The sequence below is a fragment of the Protopterus annectens genome, chromosome 1.part1 (genome assembly GCF_019279795.1).
Source record: "Protopterus annectens isolate FY-2018-M chromosome 1.part1, PAN1.0, whole genome shotgun sequence".
NCBI lineage: Eukaryota > Metazoa > Chordata > Ceratodontiformes > Protopteridae > Protopterus > Protopterus annectens.
Window position 1 is genome coordinate 762,620,204 of NC_056726.1, and position 12,283 is coordinate 762,632,486.

General features: G+C 37.4%; 1 protein-coding gene across 1 annotated transcript in view; it reads right to left on the reverse strand.

Annotated features, from left to right (window-relative positions):
- Positions 1-8,555: 8,555 nt before the first annotated feature.
- UBAP1 (ubiquitin associated protein 1) overlaps positions 8,556-12,283 on the reverse strand; it is a 776,235-nt gene continuing 772,507 nt past the window's right edge. Inside the window, exon 7 of the mRNA XM_044078004.1 lies at positions 8,556-10,349. Within this exon, the coding sequence (XP_043933939.1) occupies positions 10,209-10,349 (141 nt within the window). The 3' untranslated portion in view covers positions 8,556-10,208. The remainder of the gene's footprint in view (positions 10,350-12,283) is intronic.

The window sequence follows — 12,283 nt, forward strand, 5'->3', positions numbered from 1 at the left end:
TTTAGAGACAATATTATTTATACCTGATAAAACCAGAAAAGGACATCTCAGTGTTGTGGAACATCTTGAGGCAATTTCAAGTCTTTCCTGGGATAACATTAATGAAACTAAAACAAAGACCATAGCTGTAAACCATGTAGCTACACATGCATTGGTCCAGCAAAGCGTGTATTTTGGGGGACATTATAAAATGAAGTATTTAGCAGCATGGATTAAAAAAGGAGTCTGTTTTGGCAGCTAAGGATATGTATGAAGAGACTACAAAGAATTTAAAAACTGAGAAACTGGAAGCTCTAGTTAAGGATATAGACAGCAAGATATAAGCAGTGAAAATGTTTTTAGTACCTTTAGTTTTATATCCAGGTCAGGCATTATTTTCTGTAAACTAATGTTCTACAATAAATACAATGTTTAAAGTATTAACAAAATGTAGATATACCTAATTAAATCCTAGCTGTTTTTTCTTTTATTTCAAAACTGGAACTATAGAAATAACGTTGTTTAGTCCTAGTTCCTTGTTAGAATTTAAGTCTCTCTCTACCACATTAATTCCCAATACTCTATTATCTCTTGCCATTGGTCTCCTCTAAGATCTTTTTTATTTCTTCAAGAATGAAAAATAGCAATATATTAATATACATCACCCCACTACTACAGCAATTAAAACACTTATCCATAGAAATCTTACTATTCCTGGACACTACTAAAGTATCACTTTGATTACTTATATATGGGCATTGTTTACATGCCCCACATTTATATGTATCCAACTTTACTTTGTGCATGTTATTGCCATATGTGATGCCTGTAATTCCTTTTATATGGGCAAGATGGAGAGAACCCTTAGGAATTGGATTTATGAACATATATACGATATAGGAAACAACCATTACCCTTGTCTTACGTTTTTTTTCTCCAAAAGTTTTTCCTGATTTTTACTTTTTCTCATCTCTCTACAACACTCTCACTGCAATTTTTTTTCTTTTTCTGTTCTTTCTTGTTCTCTATTATCTAACCCTGGTTTTATTCTTACAGCGTGTGACTGTCTCTCATTGCACTGATTCACAGCCTGGGTGTAGCCCCGCTCTGTTCGCCCTCACTAAGCTTGGCTCACTCCGCTCCCCTACCTTACTACCATTCACACCCACCTCCAGTATCCTGTAACTTATAGTTAACCAGTCCTACCCCTTTTTTCAACCACATCCCCTCAAGCAGCAAATCAAACCCTGTCTCTTAAAAAACCCAGCCATTCTAACCTGTACTCCACAACTGCCTTACACTACTCTCTACCTATCACTAACCTCACCTCCCACAAACACATCTTTGCCCTTCCTCTTTTACACCCTCCAATTACCTATACTCTATTTACCACATATTCTTATTCTGAAACTTAACACACATTTAACTTCACGACCTCCCATCCACTTACTAAACTCTACAAAGTCTACAATGCATTATATAAAATATACAATGCCTCTCCCTATCCTATTAGCCTTGCTAGTTCTAGCCCTCTATACTACCTCCTTCCAATATAACCTAATCACTTTCCAACCCTACCTGTAACTGATGAGCACCAGCATGTCAAACCTACTATCTACATCTCCCCATACCTCTACAATATCTCCCCCTACTACTGTACTCTTCTCTCTTAAGATATTTTCATACCCACAACACTGCCACTTCACTATATATTTATATTAGTCTGTTTTCAAAATTAAAACGTCTTACCCTTCATTGCCTTACCCACATCAAACTCCAATGTGATATCCATCATAATCCAGGCCCAACTCTCAAAATGCCCCCTACCCCCAAACTCCTCACACTGACAATTTCACTAACTCCACACATACCTCCTATCTTCATCTGAAAACAAGCAACTCTGACCTGCTTATCATTAATTCCAGTCTAGGAAGCCTAATAAACAAAGTCCACGAATTTCATGCCACTATTGCCCTATACTCCCCAGACAAATTTTTCACTACTGAAACATGGCTTAAGCCCCATATTAAATCTGAGGAATTTCTTCCTTCTGGCTATAGTACACTTAGAACCTACAGAGTAGCTAAACGTGGAGAAGGGACTGCCATTATGTTTAAAGAAAATTTTAATCTGGTACACTTCAACTCTACCTCACCTGATATCCCTAACTTAGAAATTTCAATAGCATGGTAAGATCTAAACAAACATAAGTCCATCATCTTTATTGCTATCTACCCCCCCTGCTAAAAACCTCCATCATATTGAAAACATCCTAGAATAGACCTCTACAAACTTCACCCATGAAATTACAATACTAGGAGATTTCAACCTTGACTGGACCCCCTGCTATTCCAATACCCCAACAAATTTTGTTAATCTTTATAATTTCTGTCAAAGAATTAACCACCCCACACGCACTGACAAACACTCTAAGAGAAAATCCTTTCTAGACTGGATTTTAACTAACAAGTCCAATATTACTTGGCACTGGGTGTCTCCCAAACACACTAAGTGATCATTTCCCTACCTACTTGATTAGAAAGCATTTACAGCATTTCTCTAATAGTTCGTTTCGCTGTATTCACAACAAAAAACATTTCTCTCCATCAATATTTAACTCTCGACTTCTAAACTATGATTGGACACACCTTTGAAAAACCTTCCACTTGACAGTGCAGTTCAGTATTTCAATACTTCTTTCCTACAAATACTTAATGAGCTAGCCCGCATAAGAAAAATACGTACCAAATCCAAATGGCTTCTCTGGCTATCAAAAGACACAATTCATCTTCTTAAAAAAAGAGATACAGCCTGGTCTCACTATCAAAAGTAGCAGAAATAAAGAGGATCTCACTACCTACCAGCAATTTAGAAATCTAACTAAAAATCTAATCAAACATGATAAAAAAACTACTTCCAAGCAAATCAGCTAAAATACCACAATATTCCTAAAAGATTCTGGCAAACAATCGCCTCCTAAACCCAGGGAAACCTACAACCACAGCTCCAACTCTGGCCAACCAAAATGAGTGCATAGCCTCACAATTTAACTCACACTTTATTAACTCAATAATCTCACTACTCAACAACACCCCTAATACACCTCCTGCCATATCTCAAACTCCCAACAGTAATACTACCATTCTCCAACTCAAATCAATCCAAACCAGCTATTTCCAAACTAAAGCCCTGCACACTAGCTGCTGACCATCTGCCTGGTGACTTTCTTATACTAGCGACTACCTCCATAGCTTACCCTATTATCTATTCTTATCAACCACTGTATTGCAAACAGTATGTACCGTCCCCTCTGGAAAAAATCTCACCTAATACACCTATATAAAGGTGGTCCCTCAACTGATGTATCCAACTACAGACCCACAGCCATTCTGTCTCCGTTTGCCAAAATCTTAAAAAAATGTATACACAGTCATTAAACCATTTCCTGTCAAATAATCTATTATCCAAAACACAACATGGCTTCTGGCCCAGGCATAGTACCACTACAGCATTTACTAGCTTTACTGACACTGTATTCTATCTTAAAAACAAAAACCAACAAGTCTCTGCTACCTTCCTAGACATGTCAAAAGCATTTGATACTGTATCGTATTAAATACTTCTTAAACTAGCCACCTACCACTCCAGCTCTGAAACCCTAAAATGGTTTCATAGCTACCTGTCTGACAGAAAACAAGCCACATTATGGGACAATAAGCTCTCCCCCCAGTTCCGTATAAGTGTTTGAGTCTCACAAGGTTCAATCCTTGGTCCACTTCTATTCACTACTTTTACTAACGACCTTCATACGGCAGCTGACCCACTATTGAACAATATGCTGATGACGCCGCCCTAATCTTCTCTACCCTTTCTATCACAGAACTCCAAGAAAAAACTCAAGTAGCCCTCCATAATATAGAAGACTATCTAACTCACCATCAACTTATACTTAACCCCAAAAAGACCAAAGTTATGGTCTTCTACCACAACCCAACATCTAACAATCCACCTCCTATCTATATTTCCTCTTCCAATGGCACTATTATAGAGCCATTAGAACATACAAAACTTCTTGGCGTTACAACTGATAGTGGACTCAAGTTTGACAGACACCTTGCTCTTACCATGAAAAATGGTGCATGCCAAACTGGGTTCACTCTATAGGGCAAAACATTTCTCTCTGACCAAGCAAGGCTTGCAACAGCCCGAACCCACTACTACCTTCCTTTTCTATATTCCTCTCAAATATTCACCAATCTTCGAAAAAGTGACCTAAATAGCCTTGAATGTAGCTACAACAAAATTGCTAAATTTGCTACAAATCAAGCTCATAGATCTCATCATTGCACTAAAGTAATTCAACTAAAATGGCTCAAGCTCCCTCATTTTCTTACTCTGAATCAACTACTAACCACTCATACAGTCTTATACAAACCTGATAACTGCCCATCACTATCAGGTCTAGTCCAGCCCTATAGTAACCTAACATCCCTTAGGTCTGCTAATACAATATTGCTATAAGTTAATATTGACCAAAACACGTGGCACCTCCCTTTTCTCTCATACCATTGCCAAACAATGGAACTCCCTTCCACAGCATATTCTTACCATCAATGACACACACACACATTTAAACAGACTCTAAAAGAATACTTCTCTAAACATAGGCTTTGCTCCTTTTCTCACATCTCCTGGCTATTGAATCCTTCTTACACTACCTTTCTCACTATCTCCTGGCTATTGAATCCCTCTTACACCAATTATATGTTCACAACCCCCCCCCCCCCAAAAAAGACAAAAAAACCCCAAAATCTTTAACGTGTGAAAAATAGATAATGTTTTGAAATGTTTGACAAATGCATAATATTGTTTAATATTTGCTTAATATGCCTGTGTCATTTCTGTTTAACACTACTGCAATAAAACCGGTTAACAAATAAAATAAATAATAACAACAATGCTTTAGCAAAACATTTAACAAGTATGCCAAAATGGGACTTTTAAAATTTCCACACTAGAACAAATAAAAAAGATCATAGAGGAGGTCAATGGCAAGATATAACAGAGTATTGGGAATTAATATGGCAGACGGCCTTAAATTCCAACAAGAAACCATGACTAAACGACATTACTTCTATAGTTCCAGTTTTGAAATTAAAAACAGCTAGGCTTTAATTAGGTGCAATTCCTATTTATTATATTTTCTTAATATTTTAAACATTGTATTTATTATAAGACAGTTTACATATTTCATATTGTATATTAAGTTTGGCATAGGTTTTTTTATTGGTGTGTGTACCTTTAAGAAATATAAGGGAGCTAATTTATTTCTAATTCAGAAATCGTGTGCTGATATATATAAATATCAGAGGGAAGTGGGATATTTTTTAGTTTTGAAGTCCTGGATAAGATCAGGATGAAAGTGCTTAACTGTTTCATCTAATAAAGATTTTGGAATACATTCCAGCGTTGTTTTTTTTGTGGATTTATTTAAGTGTAGAACTTGGTGATTCAACGTCTGTTATCCTTTATACGCAGTCTGTTGACATTTATGGATTCAGAGGATCTTGGTTTTTAACATGGAGAATTGCCTTTCCCACTCAGTCCTCCTTATTAGTACCAAGCCAAGGGGAGAAAAGCTGTGTGGTGTTAAAAGTCTGAAAGGGAACTCTTGATTTTATATGGAGGAATGGTGCCCAACCTTGAAAGATAAGCCACTTATGGGCTAATTCTATGCCAGTTACACATTCCTTGGCAAACCTGCAATAATCAGAGGTGACGAAGTTCAAGCCTGACGACTGTAGGGCAGGGATCTGGTCTTCCATGTCATGTCTTAAAATTATACATAAAATGTCATTCAGTCTTTCCTGCTGGCAAGGATTTAGGCAAGAAAAGTTAATGCTACATGGGGTCTACAGGGCTTCCTGCACCAAGATGGTACGGATGTCCTGGAGAAGCCCATCTAACAGGTGCAGTATAAACATGAGAAGGATGGATGTCTGGAAGCTGGCATCCAGTCTGAAGGATTAATTCTCTTTACTGGAAATCTGACCAGTTACATGAGTTTAGCTCACATTCCCTTTCCAAAAAGGAAGGTAGCTGGGGATGCAGAATGTACAGGCCACAGGAGTTTAAGTAGACAAGTGAATTCCTCTCCGGATCTTGCACCCTCAGACCCTGGTGAGACTGACAGGGATTTAACATCTCCCTTTAGACATGGGTTCATTAACAATTAATCTTAGTTTTCTGATTTTTCTTACGCCTTTTTTCCTGGGAGTGCCTTTCTTGAAAAACTCTCAGTCCATCTTCCCTGCACCCCTTTTGTCTAACATCAGCACGTTCCTTTATTCAGGAAAGATACTCTAACGCTGAACCTTTTGGTGCAACATATTGGTACTAATTGTAGCACAGTGTTCACAGGAAGACATCTCATAGCTCTCTCAAATGAAGAGATGCAATGAGTGATAAGTGTTTTGGTGAAATTTGTCTTTCACTACAGCACATATTAGTTAACATTTTCCAGGGATGTCAAGGACCTCAGAAAACAGGAAACTGTGGATTATAAAAACAATCTAATGTTACTAAAATATATTCCATCCATCTATTCATTATTTTAAAGTACCCAACTTTGCTTAATTTTCTTTCTCATTCTTAGTAACAGAGCTCTTACATTCTTCCTCATATTCACTGCTTGCACTAGCTTTTCCTCAGTACTCCAAAGATTGCACAGCAAAGCACCTGCTTTGTACAACACTGAGGTTTGGAATACAACGCAGTCAACATCAAGACTCAACTAACACTACAAAAATTCTTGCAATGATTTGCCTGTTTGCTGATGCTAGTTATAAATGTAACTTACTTATAATCTAACAGCAAGCCCTGTACATGTGACTTGGCTTTCCTGATAACAGATTTGTCACTGAAGCAGCTTAACATGTGCCTTCTGGTAGGTTCTGCCAAACTCATAGATTCATAGGTAAGTATTAGGCTAACAGTCCTTGAGGCCGATTTTAAGCCTAACCAATTTCCTTTTTTGTGCTCAAAATAACCTATCCCATTTGGTTACAGATTGGCCTTATCCGTCCCATGGTCAATAATTACATTTTACTCCTACTAAGAATAACTGGGATCATACCATAGATAATCTGGGGGGAACCATGCATGGAATAAAGTGTTTAGGAGCTGTTTCTGTCCATTATTAGCCCAGGCGGGCAGTCCTGGGGTAAATTTTGTTTCCCATCCATAGATCTAAGCTGTGCTTGAAAATAGACAGGGATGAACTTTGTTTTGTGTGGATGGGGGGTCTGTTCCATAGCAATGGTATCCTCTGTAAATATACCTGTCCCTCCAAAATGTTCTGTTGATGTTGCAGAAGAGGTTTGGATCCCTACACCGAGTATTTCTGATGCCATTTGACTTACTGATGTGCAGTAAATCCATCAGCAATAGGTCAGAGGAAGCCTTGAATGCCATACAGAGGTTACCTCTTAACAGTCTGTAGGATACAGAGTATATTGTCAGGACTTAAGAGTTGGTCCATGTAGGACATGTTGTTTAGGCCTTGTATCCTTTTAGTAAGGTATCACTGTGGGTGTTACAGTTGTTCCATGTGTCTGGACAGATACATGTCAAAGGGGGCATTATATTCAATTACTTGGCTAATGAGGACTAAGTAAAGAGGGGCAATGACATCCTTAGATCTAAACAGGATCCCTTTGTTTATAAGCTGTACAATATAAAAGGACTTTCTTGCAACAGACACATTTTGGTCAAAATTTAGGCCACTGTCTACACAAGTTCCCAAATACTGAGCAAATGGGTTAATTCTTAGGGTCGGATTGTCAATGCGGTAGTTCCCTGGGGTAGATAACTTCCCAAAGGATACAATAATGCATTTTTGGCATTTAGTTTCAGACCATGATTTTGACACCAGTTATTTATTTGATGGTTAAGTCATTTGGGGATTCAGCTACTGCTCCTATCATGCAGTCATCTGCAAACGTAGTCAGCCAGAGCCTCTTTGGTATTGACTTTTTTTCAGAAAAGTAGATGCCAAATAAACTCAACACCATTCTGTATTCTTTAAGCTGAAACTATGCTATAGCTGTAAAAAGTACTCCTGAGGTAATGTGTATCAAAACAAAACAAAATTAAAGCACTATGAGCTTAAGAAAAACTTGAGAACAGTGTAACATTGAGATTTTTTATTAGTACCTTTTTAGCAGAAACAAAATTACTTAAAGCATGTTTGAAAAGTTGTTCCCACTACTCAGGCATACAAAGATGTTTCTCATCTTAAAACAGTATATATTTATATTGTTTTCTTATTTTGGAAAACAAAAGAAATAAGATTATTGTTTGTTGGATCCTTAAACAAAAACATGTCAGAAGTGAAGATAATAAATGGAAAAAATGTATCAGAGGCAGACAACAAAGGGTGTGTGTGTGTGTGTGTGTGTGTGTGTGTGTCTGTGTGTGTGTGTGTGTGTGTGTGTGTGTGTGTGTATTTGGGGGGGGGGGGTGCATGTGCAAGCACATACAACTGCTTTTTTTTTTTTAAACTTCCAGTCTCACTCTTAACACTGAAAAAATATATTATAATTTCCTAGAAGTAAAATAACATATAGCTGAAAATCTGAGGCAAGTATTTGATTTTTTTTTAATTTTAAACAGGTAATTTGAGATCAATACAAATCATAATTTACAGACTGAAATGACTCATGCAGTATATCCAAGATATGAATCATTTTACTTCCAAATGAAGAAGGCATATATAGCCACATAATAGCTGCACAATCTATTAGAGGCCCTATAAAGCAGTCAACATTTAAAGTGCCTGGAATGCCCACTACTAAGCTGTTTACTTAATGTACTTTATACAGCAAGGTAGCAAGCCTTTCTCTATACTGTTTCAAAGTAAAGGTAAGTAGGCAGTGGCACCTCTAACAATTTGTTCAGTGGCAAACACCAATCTTCCAACTGTATACATCAACATCTCATGACTGGCCAGACCTTATGTATAAATATAAACTGGGTGCAGTTATTTTATGAATCGGAATAAGTATTCCAGAGTATGGACCAAAAACTCAGATGTGAAAGATAGGCATACAAACTTAAGAGGCAGCTCCAATAAAAATATGTGACTGGTAAAATAAGTAAGATATATAGTGTGCAGAAATACCACATCAACGGGAAGCTGATGGTATGACAAAGCAAAACACAAAGCTAGGCAAATGTTCTAGTAAGAAGGAATCATGTGAGACCCACTGCAGATGAATCAGTGACAAAAGGTATCAACCCATACAATGAGTCTCTGTGCCATCTGCAATTTGATTATTATTAGGCTAGTACACTGATGTGTCCACCATCTAGGTCACCTAATTTACATTTATGGGTGTTCTGACCTACAGTGGTGATGATTCTACCTCTTTCTGACAAAGCAATAGCAATACATATGTTGGACATAAGTGGCGGCACAATGGTTAGCCTATAGCATCCTGTCAGGCTCCACAGTGTTTAGCACTAATAACCTGACATTCTGAAGCAGAAAGACATTTTTTCAGAGCCACTGTAACTCAGAGAATACCTTTTAAACTACAAAGATACCATATTGCACTAAAATCTGGCTATACTTTAAATGCAGGAAAAACTAATACAGTCCAAAGTCAAATCCAAAGTCAAACCAATAAAGGTGCAAGTTATGGAAGCAGCTTTTAACAAAGGAAAATGTGACATACATCCACTCTTCAATGCTGTCCCCAAATCCAGTAGGAAACTTTTCACAGACTATCATTTTCTAATCTGTCAACTGTGATAGGTTCAGGTGATCTCAAATCTTACGTGGCCACATGTGAGCAAATAAAAAGGACACTTTGAATTTTGCTTGTTGATCACAGACTTTCTTGCTTTACAAACTTTGAATTTTGCAAGTTAATTACAGACTTTTTCTTGCTTTACAAACTTTGAATTTTCCTTGCTAATCACAGACTTCCTTGCTTTAAAAAACAGCGATCAACTGTTTAAAACAAACACAGCTCCACTCCTTTCAGGTCTGGAATATGCTCAAAGGTGCTGTCATGCATCATTTCTCACAGCACTCTGCTGCTTTTTCAGAACAAAAAGCTGGAAATGTTTATGAGGGACAACCCCCATTCCTCATCCAAGTGTGCTCAACCAGACAGGCCACTAAAATGGAAAGGAAAAAAAACGAAACAGAAAAAGGAAATGTTTCAGCTGGCTGCAGCAAGTGTCATCAGGTCTTCTAATGCCTTCTCTTGGTTATTACTGTGTTTTAATAAAACTTCCTTAATATCTTTTTGCTCAAAACCCATTTCTTTAAACTTGTAGACCAGGGTAAGAAATTCAGTTGTCTGAAAACAAAATGAAAACATTTCAGGTTAACAAAGGTCATAAAAATTTCAACTCGAACAGCAACAAAAATATACGTTTTAATTTGACACAACATTATTTTTAAGTTATCATAGGTAGATTCAAAAGAAAGGAGTTCTAAATAGTCACTACAGCTAGTGTCATGTAATGCTTTTATATTCAACAACATACAGCATTAGACAATTCAACTTTTAGACCAAACTAAGCTATCGAGGGATAAAGCATGGACTATGATCCAGATGATTTGAGTTTGATTTGTGCATTACATACCTGCTGGAGCTTCCTGAGGAAGAAGTAATGACAAAGCTTTGTCTGTCTGCCATTCTTGTAATGTGCTGTTGAACAGCAGGCCATTCATGTAGCCACACTGGAGACCAAAGCTACAAACAGTGGCTAGGCTAAGTGACTAGGCAGAACTTGGGAAGCACTGCTACCTTAAACAGCAGGGCAGATCTACACCAAGACTGCACCCAATAGATGCTAGCGTGTCAAAGGTAAGCTTGTCTCCAAAATACACTACAGTAAGACTTTGTGAGCAGCAATGATGGCTCACACGTCCACTCTTGCACTGTGGAATTTTTGCAATCAATCAATAAATAAATGTCAAATAGTGACCCTGATCTAATGGGGTTAATCTGGGATAATCCAATATAAATACACTGCTCAAGCCACTGCAGCAGTGTACAGCTCAAATTTAAGGCTGAATTGGGGAAAACAATTAAGCCACAATAAAATTATGAGCCTTTAGAATGCACCAGGATCTTCTGAATGCACCCAGTAATGTAAAAACTCAAGAAGGCAAGGCCTACTTTATGTTCTACTAAGAGACATGCAAAATTAAGGTAGATTTTTCTTGTTCTGATAATGTGACACTTGTAAAAATACAAAGTCCAGAGTGGTAAAAAAAAAGCTGAAACAGAACACAACTAAAACTTCCACAAAAACCTCCAGGAGAATAATGGAGAACTGTGTATTTAGAGCTTTTGTCTTTAATGGAACAAGACTTCATTAGAATATATATGTTAAAAGTTGCAACCCATTATATACATGTATAAAATCATATGATGTTATGCTGTCCTATCTCGCCTACATTCTTAATGGATGGATTTGGAGCCAATCCTCGGCTCCGACTCGGCCTAATACACTAGTCTGAAGTCTCTAACTTGGCTCGTGTCAGAAAGGTATCCCATCATGCAGTGGTGTAATTCCCAAGATCTCATTTGCCACTTTACGAGTTCGGATGCTCTCTCCTTGGCTGTGGCTAAGTTCTTTAAAAACCTTATATTTTTTCCCTTTATTAAGCTATATTGAGCTTTAATAATTGCTTAGTAGTAGTTAGTGTTTTTTTCCGTAGTTTAACTGTGTGCTGTAGTTTCTAGTGCTGTTCATTTTTCTAGTGTGTATTTTTACTGGATGTTGTTAGTCGCAAGGCTTTTTTGCTATTTTCCCAATTTTTGGTAGTGGTGTAGTTATTGCTTACAGTAGAAGTTAGTAATTATATATATATATATATTAGCTCGTTTCAGTTAGAGAGCTAATTTCCTCTGTGTATCTCTCTTGCTCCCAACTCTACTAGGTCCGTTTAAGTTAGAAGGCCTAGTGCCCATTTACTTTAGAGGGCAGAGTTAGTCTCCTTGTTCCTGTCTTTTTAAATGTGTTACTATAGTGTGGTAAATGTGTTTGAGACTTTAAATGTTTTTTGTGTGTGTTAGTTTTGTTACAAAGGTGTGTTTAGGCTTTACCTGTTACTGTTCTAATGCGGTTTCCTTCTTAAAATGTCAAAGGAAACTAGAGAGAAGGAACCCAAGCCTTCAGGGTTTAAAAAGTGTCAGAAATGCTCTCAGAAGATGTCCATCACTGATGGGCATGACATTTGTGTTTACTGTCTGGGGGGTATTCACCTCCAGGAAACTTG